Raw genomic sequence first — 15,307 nt, 5'->3', positions numbered from 1 at the left:
TAAAACTCTGAAGAGAGATGGTACTTCAGGGCAATATTAATTAGACAAAAGTAAAAGGATTTAATAGCAGAGCCCTGGTCCTTACCTGGAAGTCTGTTATTAAAGGTAATCCAGAGCTAGTGCACCTTCTACACACATTCAGTTCTATCATCCTATAAATAATATGAGGGTTAAAGAGAAGGGCATACGAGTCACTGAATGCAGCTTACATATCCATGACAAATGTCTTGGTTCTAATGACTGTAAACTAGCAATAAACCATCCACTACAGAAAAAACATATGGGACAGCACAAAAAATTAGACACCATGCAATAAACAAAAGTGTGCAATGTGACATAACATCTCTAAGACTTTATCTCCAACAGCACCATCAGACAGGTCTTCAAAACAAAAGCAGGACTATTCTGGGACAAACTGAAGTAACGTACAAGCAACTGAATGAGCAGTCCAGCACCAGGAACACGACTCTTCTGGGACAAACTGAAGTAAAATACAAGCAGCTGCAGCACAGCACCAGTGCACATTTCACTATAACCAGTGCTGAAACAGTTCACCATCTTCTTAGCCACTTATTCTGGTAAGCACACTAACTGAGAAAGAATGATCTAGAAACAGAAACATGCCAATAAAGAAAATGGCCGTGAACAATATAATGCGATGGGGAAGCAAATACATTAAAAAAATGTTGGTTGCTCAAATTAAGGAAGAATCATCACTTTTCTTGTTGGAATATACTACACTAAACAAGATGTGAAGAGACACTTTGAAGCATTGGGGGGAAAAAAACCCGGAAAAAAATGCATTAAGCTGGTTAAAGGGCGGTCACAACTATTGTTACCTGAATCTGCTGATTCCTTTTCTCTGAAAAGGGAATCAAAAACAAGGAACCCAAAGCAAAGGAGAACAGGCTCAGCTGTGCATATCGCTTAGCAATTCCAATCAAATCTAGGTCGGCTTGAATAGGACACCTTTTAGAAAAGAAAAAAGTAAATTAAAACCTACATATTGAACAGCAAACAGCACTTCTTGCAAGATGTTTTTATTTCCACAAAGACTACTTCAAATTCAAGATACTGCTGTAGGGCAGAAAGTGTTAGGCAGTACAGTTCCATGAGCAAATCACTGTAACAGAACAGTATGGATACGTGACCACCACTGCACTAGCATTCTTCATCCATGATGATGTCCTACTGTCTGGCCCAATTTCTAGAGTTTGTGCAGATGATGTCTGGATGCACAAATCCTTCTCCATCATCAGGCAGATGTACAACTCATTTGGAAGAGATGTCTGGCTGTTACCCAGGTCATTCCAGTTTAAATTTGTTCTAAAGTGCACTATTTTGAGGGGTGCAGGAAGCCTCCGGTTCTCACGCTACAAAGTCCACAAAGGTCCTTAGCCTAGCACCACCAGGCACTTTTGAGCAAGCCAAAACAGTACACTGATGTAGTCGCACCTAACACAAAGACTGCAGTGCTGAAAAACATCTCAAAGGAGCACACCCTGGGCACCCGGTAGTCAAGGTAACAACAGGGCCGGCCTTAGCTGAAAGGGCGCCCTAGGCGAAGAAGTGCTCCGGCGCCCCTTAAGCCCCACCCACAACATACTCATGAAACACCCCTATTTGAGCCACACCCACAGGTAGGTCACTCCCCAAGAAAGCCACTCCAGTCATTTTCTTACATCATTTAAATGCATAAGAAGAAAAAGATATCCTGTAATGTAGTTAAACTACAACTACCTTTGTGTACGCATTTCCTATTGTAAATACCAGAGCTGGATCGTGGTCAAATAGGGACCTAGGCAGGGTAATAGACCACCCCTCCCCCCTGAGCAGCCCCTTCTGCAGCAATCCACTACCCCCCAGAAGCAGCCCCCTCCCCAGTCACTCCAGTGTTACATTACTTGGCTATTTCTCCTCAGTTACCATAAACACTGTTCAAACCTGTCAGTGTGTATACTGTTTTCTTATTTACTTCTACAATGATTACAAATATTGAAATAAAATAGCATAAACACAGATAGCCATTTGCTAAACAAACAATACAGTCTCAAAATGAAAACAGATTTAGCATGAGCAGTAAACTTCTCTGCCCTTGAAACTCGCATTTATTGAAACAGTATTAAAACCCACATTCAAATAAAATGCATCTGGCCAGTGGAGAATTAAGTTTACCTTTAGGCTCTTTTCAAACTACAGGCTCCTTGAACACATTCTTATGGCCATGCATATATGCAAGTGTTCTTTGATTCACCTTCCTGATTGCATTAAACTATATTCCTTGTATAATAAAGCAACACCTGTTAGTGTGTGTTTTAAACGTGTAGTTTTGAACATTTTTCCAGTAAGCGATGGAACAAAATGTATGACCCAATAATGACAGAACTGCCCATTTCAGAACATTTTGATCATAAAAGGCCACTCAAACTTCTGTCATTACAATCCACGAGTATCAGTCAATAAGCACAATCTCTGCAGAAGTAAAATTCATCCGAATAATTCTACATTAGAAATTTGTAACTAATAAAAGGCTGTTACTGCCTAACAACTTTACATTTCAGTGTCTCATCTCCAAATTCAGTGCTTGCTGCCCTTAAATAATTAATTGCCTATGTTACATTAAAGAAAAAGATACATTGGTAATATTGCAATAGGGAGTGACTGAGAGCCTGACACACAAGTTCATAGTTACTAGGCATCTTATACAAAGGAGGGCACACTAAGAAATGCAGAACCCATATCCCCCATAAAATGCACCAAATAATCGGCAACTAGGTTATTACATACCATACCTCCCATTACCTCTCAAACTCTTAGCAAAAGAAATCTGAACAAAGCCTAATATAATGTGGGGAGGCAAAGGCCCCCAAACAGGGACAGATTATAAATATTGCTCTTAGAGGCTTAGAAAGTTGCTAGAATAATGGCATTTGTCCTGGCATACATTTTTGGAAGGAAATGAAGGTTAAAATTCAAATGTATGACATTTAGTTATTTAAATCTTCAGTGATTTGCTAGAAAACCACAACTTGTATGAGGACTAGGCCAAAAATATGAGGCACAAATCTGTACAGTTGAGAGGTATTCATACCTCTCAACTTCTTAGTGCAAGAAATCTGAACAAAGCCTAACATAATGTGGATGCAGTGGCCAGAAAAATAGGGATATATTTTAAATATTGCACTTTAAAGTTGCTAGAATTACAGGATTTGTGTTAACTTGCATTTCACAAAGAACACAAAAAAGCCCCAATGGGGACAGATCATTTTTAAAGCACTGCATTTAGAAATGAGAAAGGAGAGACTAGCGGAAGAAAGATTTCAGGAGTAGTCCACAGACAGAGTCAAAAAGAGGGAGACTTTTTTTTTTACAGGCTTCAAATAGTACATTAGTTTACTCCCATGGCAGGTTGAGTATCCACTGGAGTTGGATGATTATCAGAGCCCATTTTACTATGGATTATTAGTGTCTTTAGATCCACTGCAACATTTTCAGAATATAAAAACACAGTTCTCAATCTTTTACCACATGAATCAGGAACAGAGCCAAAAGTACTATGGGAGAAGAGCAAAAAGATCCAGACTCAGGGATGCATTTTAACTTCTATATATCTAGTTGCTTACACAGATTTTGCATTAGCATGCCCATTTCGAAGAATATAAACTATGACTCTAGTGTCTCCCATCATTTAGTGACAGCAATCCTCAAGAATAAGTGCAAGGCCAAAAAGAAAAAAAATATATTTTAAATATGTCTATATACTCGTATCTCTCTCTCTATTTATCTATCTGTATATCCTATCTATATCTAGATAAATCCATATTTATAGATATCAGAGGCATAGCTGGTTTAACCTCCTTGCTCAAACCGAAAAAAAAAAGGGCAGCTCTGATAGACTGTTTATGGCAGTCTGAAGCAATGGCGATAGTTACATACGGAAAATGGAATACATACCTCTCAACTGTAAAGATTTTCACAGAATGTCCCAATTTTTGCCTTATTTTTGATGTGTTCCTCCTAAAATCTGTGCTTTTCTAGAAAACAGCTGAGGATTGAAGTTATTAAATAATGACAAACATTTAAGACTCCACATCCTTTAGAAAATTCATGCTAATGCAAAACCTATTATTCTAATAACTTTCTATGTTTATAAGAGCAATATTTAAAATCTGTCCCTATTTGCCCCCCCCCCCCCAATCATTTTAGGCTTCGTCCAGATTTTTTTGCTCTAAGAGGTATGATGGAATAGCTGTAGAAAGTGTGTGCCCTTGTGTTAACAACACTGATTCTTGTAAAGCACCAAGGGCCTGTACACAGACTTCAGGACTTTCATTTAACATTTCGGAGGTAGAAGGACACAGTGAAGAAGGAAGTATGTAACAGTGTTAGTTGAACAAAACACACACATGCACTTTCTCTCTCATATACACACATACTATCTCACACAGTAACACACACTTTATCTGTCATACAAACAGAACGGGCACTTAACATAATATATTGAAATATCCATATATGCAGCAACTTAATAATAATCACCTAACTTATTTAGAAGAATAGGTTTTTCCTTCTTGAAACATACAGAGGATCTCCTACTGGTCTGACTACCACCACTGTAGTGATTACTACTGATATGGCAAATGCATCTACCCAGTTAACATAAATCAACAAACAATTAAACAGCACAATACTGATTAGATATCTCAGAGTTTTACTACCCATTGCAACCCATTCACAAAAAAACACATTTAACATTTTTTAAGACAACTTATATTGCCACTCATTTACACACACACACACACACACACACACACACACACACACACACACACACACACACACACACACACTATATAGGGTGACAGCATCTGCATTCAAACCATCAATAAAACATTCACTTTAAACATGCTCAACATGCAATGATTTCAGTTTTGTCTCAGAAGCTGGAGACATGATATTCTACTAGTCAAAAATGCCCAGATGATGCATCAATTCACTAACTTCAAACAAAAAGTTTATGCTAAATGACCAATGTGCAGTCTCCAACTGCCCAACTACAGTATTATCAAAAGTTTTAGGGAGTGTATTATTTCTATTTCAGCTGTCCTTCCTGTTAATTCAGTTACCATTTTTGTGTTAGTAGTAGAAGGACTACCTAACACCAGAATCCGTGCAGTTCCTTCTTAACAATAGATCAGCAAGTTCAACTACTGCCGTTTTATCTACACAGCCTTTTAATTTCACCATCAATACAAAAAGTCAAGTCTTATTTCAATACACATTTTATAAAGTATCAGATGTCTCCTGTTTATCTTGCCCACTATCACACTAGACTGGAAATTGTTATTGGTTTCTACTTTCTTGTGGAAAGTTAAATAATCAACACAAAAATAATTCAGGATACAGACCCACCAACCACAATTATTCGTGGCATCACTTAAGCGTTTAAGTAATCCAAAAACATCATACTAGGCAGTCAAATTAAAACTATGAAATTATTTTAAATTCTTGCAAAAAACTATCAATAACTGTTGCACGTGGGGACTAATGGGCGTAACAGTTAAACAAGCAACAGCGTGCTCCACCTCACTATGTACAGTTTTTAACAAGCAACGCAGGTAAAAAAAAATCACGATAGATATTATACGACTGCATTTAAGTCGTCTGTTAAGTTGTCCATCAGAATACTAACGGCAGCAGGACATAATATAACATAGGAGCATAATGTAGAACAAACTGGAGCTTTTCTCCCCGGGCCTCCGCTGAAAATGGACATGCATCCAGTCAGACTATCCCGGTCAACAAATGTAAAATAAAATAAATAAAAATAAAAAAATTGGCAAAATGTGGAACACCTAAAACAGTTTACTAACAACTTCAACTAGGAATCTCACATGATGGTTAAATGTGGTACTTTAGACTTCTAAAAGTTTTTTTAATGAATGAATAAGATTCTGTATTATTTACAAATAATATGGGTTAAAACATTCTTAAAACTGAATGCTTGACAGACAGACCATTCAAAATGGAACTGGGAAGAACACACCATTTTTAAGATTAGTAATGAAAAATGTTCTTCATAATGAAGTACACCTGAGAGACGTGATGCTAACAGCAAACACCCACACAAATCTTCCTTCCTTGAGGTCAACATTCATGCTTATCATGCTATTTTAAAGGGCACGAATGTGGATGGAAAGTAAAGTCTCATTCAGCATCAGTCACACAGTCATTTAGCTAAACCATTCATGACATGTCATTTTGTAATTAACAATATACTGCATTGCTCAAAAACTGAATAACTGCAACCTAAATGGACAATGTTAACAACTAAGTAACTTGCTCTTTAAAATGAGCATTTCTTTTGGCAAACCTGTATTACTGTTCCCAGCTTGACATCTGGCTGTTCCTTGTTGCTGCACACGCTATCGGCAGGTAAACTCATTGTACTTGAACACAATCCTTTAAAGAATCAGTTTCTTGAATAAAATTACAAATGAATAAAGTAAAACTTAAGATTCGGTTTAAAACACTCCCCCAAACTGCCTTCTTTTCTCTAGCGTGTGGGTTCTGTATTTAATACAGAGCTTTGCAAATCCATCATTGCACATGTGTGGATCAACTGAAACTTTAACAAAAAGTACACTAACCTCCTGAAATCTGTGAAACCTGATAATCGGGTTTTCTGCACTGCAGGTTTCAGGCAGAAACCGTATGTGGGGCAGCAGATGTTCCCATGGCAACTAGACGCCTTCAAAGCCGTTGTCATGGAAATCCAACACTCTTCCTAATTTTTGCTGCAGCAAAAGGACACCAACGATCCAGTTTCCTGGAGACCAAGGCATGCTTTGGAAGTAAGATTTCTGTGTGTCTCGGGACATGGCGAAATCAAAGGTATTACCTCTGGGTATGGTGACGGTTTGTACAGCGGTCAGAACAGAGAGAGCCACTGAAGGAGAGAGGATTCAAAAATATTGCAATAATATCATCAGTGCCCAGGGCTGTTTACATTTTAAGCCGCTCTGTTATTTATCAAAAATGTGCTGCCTACATACAATCACACACAGTAACACACACACTATCTCTCTCATACAAACAGAACGAGTAATTTAAATTCCACACACGTACATGCATACACACACACACACAAGCATTCTCTTGCATACAGAAGCGAACAGTTTAAATTACAAACACAAACATATACTTACTTTCTTTTTAAACTGCACGCGTACACATGACCTTAACCCCTCTGTTAACTGAACTGCTAACTTACGTTTCGGGCACGACAGCAGAAGTTTTTTTTTTTTTTTTTTTTTTTTTAAAACCTGTTGAAGCCTTCCAGCCAATCTGAAGCTACAAAACATTTACTGTTAGGGTAAGTTGTTCACACAACTGTACTGTGTTTAATGTAGGAGCTCCCACTGCAGTAGTACTCTAATACAGGACAGACATAAAACAACAAAGAAAAATTTATCTGAGAAGGAAGCTATAACATATTAAGCAAAATGGTAGCAGTAAAGCTTGCTCTGTTGCTCAACATATTTGACAATGTACCCTAACTGCCCCCCTTCCCTTAGCAGTTTATTGCCAGACCTATAACAAAACACAACACAGTCGACCAACCACTTGGAAAAGGCCTCCTTCGAGACCAGTCTACTTATTTTGCATGGAATGAAGCAAATAAATAGTTGGCTCATTTGTCTGCACCCTTGATTCTGGCAACATAATACCCAAATGGCCAATAGATGTCCAAGTAGATGTAGGATTTACTTCTTTAAGAGAGAGAGAAGAAAGTGGACAACTAGACAGCCCAGTGAAGTGTCAGTTTGAAAGCTACCTGGACATAAAAGGAGGACTAGTTCTAAGGCGGACTTGCTCTTCATTATTTATTGATATTTGATTGCTGAGAAAGTTTGACTGGGTAGGAGCCCATTTTCAGCACATGCCTGGGAAGAAAAGCTCCAATGTATTACAAAACATTTTAAGAACAATAACTTTACAATCTTTAAAAAATCTTATAAAAAAACAAACTTATTTATGTATTTATTTTGTATTTTTTACTTGGAAAGTCCAACTGGACAGATTGTCCATTTTCAGTAGAGGCCCGGGGAAGAAAAGCTCCAGTATAACTACAAATAGTATAAGACATCAGTATATATAACCGTATTCTGGAAAAAAAAGCTCAGCTTAAGACAGTGCAAGACCATTAGGATATGACTAAACCCAGTATGAAGTCATAGATATACACGTTGTAAATTGAGACCACAGCTTAATACAATACAAAATAATTATATCATATAATCTCTCAACTTAATAAAATATAAAAAAAAAGATTGTCACATGTATGTAACAGGAATGCCATTTCATGAAAGGAAACCATAGAAGGGTGGTGTGCTTAAACACATTGTTAACACACGTACAATGGAAAACAATTAGATTAGAAGACTAGACTAGGCTAGGCTGGACTCCTAAATGAAAAAACTTGAAAAGCAATTGCAGAAATAGGGTGACTCACAAGACCAGAGAAATATTGTTTGTTTGCTTAGCCTGGGTCAGAGTAGTTGCTTTAGCCCAGGTCAAAGCACATGCATATCCATGAACTATGTAAGTAGGATTTAAAAAGGTTTTTAAAGGTATTTTTCTTGGCAGTTGACCTTATGCTAAGGGGCAAATACAGTTAAAATTATTGTACCAAATTAGACACAATAAAGAAACATTAATTAAGAATAGGTACAAGTTCTAGGATAATGACTTAATGTTTAGAGAAACTTTAGCCGGTTTATACAGAAATTAAAGATAGGTTAGTATAATACAAACAAGAACTGCAACAGTACATGAGAGAAACATCATTCTTGTGAATGGGCGTGCCTTCTTTGAAGGTTGGGCGTCGGGCTGGCAACTCGGCACCGTAAAATCCACTGAGCGGACCGAAGTTCCGCTGTGGCGACCCCTAACCAGGAAAAGCTGAAAGACTTTTTTTATCAGTTTTCTGGTATATTTAGAGAGAAAGTCAGGAGAGAAAAACTGACAGAAGGAAGTGAGTGAAGAAGGGAGAGTAAAGAGGTGTAAGGTATGAATAGGTATTTGTTCACATTTAGGGATATAGTTTATTCTTCTATTTATCCTGGATGGAAAGTTGTGTAAGGCTCCTTGCACAAAAGAGCTTTTAGTGCTGACATACTTCTAAGGAAAGTCACTGCCACCAAGAACAGCATTCTTCAGAATAACAGTTTCAAAAGTACAGAAGCACTTGGCTCATATAAAGCCAATGCTCACATGTCGATGAAAGATATCAGGTCTTAAGGTGGGAGGACCAGTTTTCCATCTGATTTGAGGTGAAATAACCCTCCTTGATTTAAGAACTGCTCCATCACATAGTGGGCCAATAAGGGCTGTTCCATGGGGAGGCATGCTGTTACACTGCAGAGATGAGTGTGGAGATAAGAAACTTTCCATAAGAAGTCCACTAGCTCCTGGAGGACTTATGGCTCCAAGGACAAACCTCTATATGTGCAGCACAGTGGGAAACTCCTCCATTTGACCAAATAACGTTTTCGTATGCTAGGTTTTCTAGCTTCATGCAGGATGCTAATGACTACCTGTCCTTAAAAGGTGTCAGGCTGAGCAGATCTAAAATGCTGGCTTTTGCATCTCAAAGTTTATATGTACCAATGATTTTCTGTCTTAGATATGCATATTGCAATGTTAAGAGGAGAGAATCAGAAAAAAAGAAAACAGCTGTAGGGCCGGTGCGGGTTGACCAGGCTTAAAGAAGGGAGTTGTCAACTGTTGGTTTTTTCTCAAGGCTAGAAGAGATGATTACTCACCACTCAGCACATGCAGACATGCCTCTAAAATGACCTGAGATGCTCCTACCATCAGGCTACATTTTGTGAGGTTTAACGAGAAGCCTAGGTTGGTAAGGTGGTTCACATCAAGGTGCATGACCTTCTAATTTCCTCTGCTGAATCTGTCTGTATGAGACAGCCTGACGTCCCTGATTCTCTGGAGGTGAATACTGGCACTTGTTGATCTGTCTCACTGCTGACACGTGGAAAGGAAAGGAACTTAAAATGCCCACCAGCCACCATGAATGTCAGAAAATGCACACCATCCTTGTGAACAGGGATATAAAGTTAGGCATGCTTGAGGTCCAGTGCGACCAACAGGATTTTGCAGCAAAATCAATGGAAGAAAGCTCTAAAAGGTAAACATTTTGAATTCTGTGATACTCAAAGAGTTTCCTATGGACAGGTCCAAAATGGGGTCCCCATGGTTCACCCGTCTTGGTGATAAGAAAAAAATGTAGAAAACTCTCTCTTCTTTCCTGGGGAAATAGGATAACTTTCATGGCACCATACACAAGCAGCAGCACAAAGACTTCAAGGGCTAAGAAGGTGTGGTGCATCCCCATAAAGGTCAGAATGGCCTTGTATTCTACCTTATACCTGTGGGAGACTTCAAGGGCTAAGAAGGTCTGGTGCATCCCCATAAAGGTCAGAATGGCCTTGTATTCTACCTTGTACCTGTGGGAGACTTCAAGGGCTAAGAAGGTGTGGTGCACCCCCATAAAGGTCAGAATGGCCTTGTATTCTACCTTGTACCTGTGGGAGACTTCAAGGGCTAAGAAGGTCTGGTGCACCCTCATAAAGGTCAGAATGGCCTTGTATTCTTGTACCTGTGGGAGACTATTCTACCTTGTACCTGTGGGAGACTTCAAGGGCTAAGAAGGTCTGGTGCACCCCCATTAAGGTCAGAGTGGCCTTGTATTCTACCTTGTACCTGTGGGAGACTTCAAGGGCTAAGAAGGTGTGGTGCATCCCCATAAAGTTCAGAATGGCCTTGTATTCTACCTTGTACCTGCGGGAGACTTCAAGGGCTAAGAAGGTGTGGTGCATCCCCATAAAGGTCAGAATGGCCTTGTATTCTACCTTGTACCTGGGTCAGAATGGCCTTGTATTCTACCTTGTACCCGTGGGTGATTAGTCTCTTTTTCCACTTGTCAAGACATCAGACAGACCCATTTATTTTGGAAGTGAGTCAGCCTGTTACCCAAAAAACAGGTTAAACGGTAGAAAAAAGATGAGAGGGGTGGAGGTTAGTGGCACAGATAGTACTGTATGGGGGAGGGCATCTCTTGGTCAGGAAAGGACTTTCCATCCCTCCTCCTGCTTACTGCTTTTCTCTTCCGCTGCCACCATACATGCATAATTTATGCTATGCATAATGATGGGGAGATGAAAAGCACTTCACTGTCTTCACTTTGCTTCTAGGTGTTTGAAAAAGTGTGACCCAAACAGCAGATTTCTGGTTAAGGACGCATCTAAAATCAGCCCTTCACAAAAATAGATTCTTGTCTAAAGATGCGTCTAAAAGCTACACATTCATATCATCAGTCAGAAGTTGCAAGTTAATCCGGGCATGTGTACATAGCCACAATGTACGGCAAATTCAACTTGCAGGCACCATATGTCAGACATATGACATACGTGCAAGGTTTAAGGTACATATGTGATGTACAAAAGCTTAATCCCCAGAAACGAAGTACCACAGGAGTACCAGAGTGACCCCAAAGAAAGCAAAAACATGCACATTCAGGAAGGGAAGTAGGGCATCTGCTGTTATGGTAACATCTTAAACAGTAAGGTAATACAGGACAGGAGGGAGGGATAGAATACTTCAACAGTGGGAAATAGGACATCTCCTGTTATGGTAACATCTTACACAGAAAGTAATACAGGACAGGAGGGAGGGCTAGAATACTGCAACAGTGGGAAGAAGGACATCTGCTGTTATGGTAACATCTTAGAAAGTAACACAGGACAGGAGGGAGGGATAGAATACTGCAACAGTGGCAAGTAGGACATCTGCTGTTATGGTAACATCTTACACAGAAAATAATACAGGACAGGAGGGAGGGATAGAATACTGCAACAGTGGGAAGTAGGACATCTGCTGTTATGGTAACATCTTACACAGAAAGTAATACAGGACAGGAGGGAGGGATAGAATACTGCAACAGTGGGAAGTAGGACATCTGCTGTTATGGTAACATCTTACACAGAAAGTAATACAGGACAGGAGGGAGGGATAGAATACTGCAACAGTGGGAAGTAGGACATCTGCTGTTATGGTAACATCTTACACAGAATTTAATACAGGACAGGAGGGAGGGATAGAATACTGCAACAGTGGGAAGTAGGACATCTGCTGTTATGGTAACATCTTAAACAGAAGGTAATACAGGACAGGAGGGAGGGATAGAATACTGCAACAGTGGGAAGTAGGACATCTGCTGTTATGGTAACATCTTACACAGAAAGTAATACAGAACAGGAGGGAGGGATAGAATACTGCAACAGTGGGAAGTAGGACATCTGCTGTTATGGTAACATCTTAAACAGTAAGTAACACAGGACAGGAGGGAGGGATAGAATACTGCAACAGTGGGAAGTAGGACATCTGTTGTTATGGTAAAATCTTATACAGTAAGTAATACAGGACAGGAGTGAGGGATAGAATACTGCAACAGTGTGAAGTAGGACATCTGCTGTGTAACATCTTACACAGAAAGTAATACAGGACAGGAGGGAGGGATAGAATACTGCAACAGTGGGAAGTAGGACATCTGCTGTTATGGTAACATCTTACACAGAAAGTAATACAGAACAGGAGGGAGGGATAGAATACTGCAACAGTGGGAAGTAGGACATCTGCTGTTATGGTAACATCTTACACAGAAAGTAATACAGGACAGGAGGGAGGGATAGAATACTGCAACAGTGGGAAGTAGGACATCTGCTGTTATGGTAACATCTTACACAGAAAGTAATACAGGACAGGAGGGAGGGCTAGAATACTGCAACAGTGGGAAGGAGGACATCTGCTGTTATGGTAACATCTTACACAGAAAGTAATACAGGACAGGAGGGAGGGATAGAATACTGCAACAGTGGGAAGTAGGACATCTGCTGTTATGGTAACATCTTACACAGAAAATAATACAGGACAGGAGGGAGGGATAGAATACTGCAACAGTGGGAAGTAGGACATCTGCTGTTATGGTAACATCTTACACAGAAAGTAATACAGGACAGGAGGGAGGGATAGAATACTGCAACAGTGGGAAGTAGGACATCTGCTGTTATGGTAACATCTTACACAGAAAGTAATACAGAACAGGAGGGAGGGATAGAATACTGCAACAGTGGGAAGTAGGACATCTGCTGTTATGGTAACATCTTACACAGAATGTAATACAGGACAGGAGGGAGGGATAGAATACTGCAACAGTGGGAAGTAGGACATCTGCTGTTATGGTAACATCTTAAACAGAAGGTAATACAGGACAGGAGGGAGGGATAGAATACTGCAACAGTGGGAAGTAGGACATCTGCTGTTATGGTAACATCTTACACAGAAAGTAATACAGAACAGGAGGGAGGGATAGAATACTGCAACAGTGGGAAGTAGGACATCTGCTGTTATGGTAACATCTTACACAGAAAGTAATACAGGACAGGAGGGAGGGATAGAATACTGCAACAGTGGCAAGTAGGACATCTGCTGTTATGGTAACATCTTGCACAGAAAGTAATACAGGACAGGAGGGAGGGCTAGAATACTGCAACAGTGGGAAGAAGGACATCTGCTGTTATGGTAACATCTTAGAAAGTAACACAGGACAGGAGGGAGGGATAGAATACTGCAACAGTGGCAAGTAGGACATCTGCTGTTATGGTAACATCTTACACAGAAAGTAATACAGGACAGGAGGGAGGGATAGAATACTGCAACAGTGGGAAGTAGGACATCTGCTGTTATGGTAACATCTTACACAGAAAGTAATACAGGACAGGAGGGAGGGATAGAATACTGCAACAGTGGGAAGTAGGACATCTGCTGTTATGGTAACATCTTACACAGAAAGTAATACAGGACAGGAGGGAGGGATAGAATACTGCAACAGTGGGAAGTAGGACATCTGCTGTTATGGTAACATCTTACACAGAAAGTAATACAGAACAGGAGGGAGGGATAGAATACTGCAACAGTGGGAAGTAGGACATCTGCTGTTATGGTAACATCTTAAACAGTAAGTAATACAGGACAGGAGGGAGGGATAGAATACTGCAACAGTGGGAAGTAGGACATCTGTTGTTATGGTAAAATCTTATACAGTAAGTAATACAGGACAGGAGTGAGGGATAGAATACTGCAACAGTGTGAAGTAGGACATCTGCTGTGTAACATCTTACACAGAAAGTAATACAGGACAGGAGGGAGGGATAGAATACTGCAACAGTGGGAAGTAGGACATCTGCTGTTATGGTAACATCTTACACAGAAAGTAATACAGAACAGGAGGGAGGGATAGAATACTGCAACAGTGGGAAGTAGGACATCTGCTGTTATGGTAACATCTTACACAGAAAGTAATACAGGACAGGAGGGAGGGATAGAATACTGCAACAGTGGCAAGTAGGACATCTGCTGTTATGGTAACATCTTACACAGAAAGTAATACAGGACAGGAGGGAGGGATAGAATACTGCAACAGTGGGAAGTAGGACATCTGCTGTTATGGTAACATCTTACACAGAAAGTAATACAGGACAGGAGGGAGGGATAGAATACTGCAACAGTGGGAAGTAGGACATCTGCTGTTATGGTAACATCTTAAACAGTAAGTAATACAGGACAGGAGGGAGGGATAGAATACTGCAACAGTGGGAAGTAGGACATCTGTTGTTATGGTAAAATCTTATACAGTAAGTAATACAGGACAGGAGTGAGGGATAGAATACTGCAACAGTGTGAAGTAGGACATCTGCTGTGTAACATCTTACACAGAAAGTAATACAGGACAGGAGGGAGGGATAGAATACTGCAACAGTGGGAAGTAGGACATCTGCTGTTATGGTAACATCTTACACAGAAAGTAATACAGAACAGGAGGGAGGGATAGAATACTGCAACAGTGGGAAGTAGGACATCTGCTGTTATGGTAACATCTTACACAGAAAATAATACAGGACAGGAGGGAGGGATAGAATACTGCAACAGTGGGAAGTAGGACATCTGCTGTTATGGTAACATCTTACACAGAAAGTAATACAGAACAGGAGGGAGGGATAGAATACTGCAACAGCGGGAAGTAGGACATCTGCTGTTATGGTAACATCTTACACAGAAAGTAATACAGGACAGGAGGGAGGGATAGAATACTGCAACAGTGGCAAGTAGGACATCTGCTGTTATGGTAACATCTTACACAGAAAGTAATACAGAACAGGAGGGAGGGATA

The 15,307-nt window shown here is 40.0% G+C and overlaps 1 protein-coding gene across 1 annotated transcript in view; it reads right to left on the bottom strand.

The window, feature by feature from the left end:
• The window catches only part of KNTC1 (kinetochore associated 1), a 3,090,908-nt gene that overhangs the window by 386,389 nt on the left and 2,689,212 nt on the right, over positions 1–15,307 (bottom strand). Inside the window, exon 60 of the mRNA XM_044068909.1 lies at positions 840–969. Within this exon, the coding sequence (XP_043924844.1) occupies positions 840–969 (130 nt within the window). The remainder of the gene's footprint in view (positions 1–839; positions 970–15,307) is intronic.

Source organism: Protopterus annectens, chromosome 4.part0, assembly GCF_019279795.1.
Source record: "Protopterus annectens isolate FY-2018-M chromosome 4.part0, PAN1.0, whole genome shotgun sequence".
NCBI lineage: Eukaryota > Metazoa > Chordata > Ceratodontiformes > Protopteridae > Protopterus > Protopterus annectens.
The sequence above is the reverse complement of the archived record's forward strand: the minus strand, read 5'-3'. Positions and strand labels throughout refer to the sequence as shown.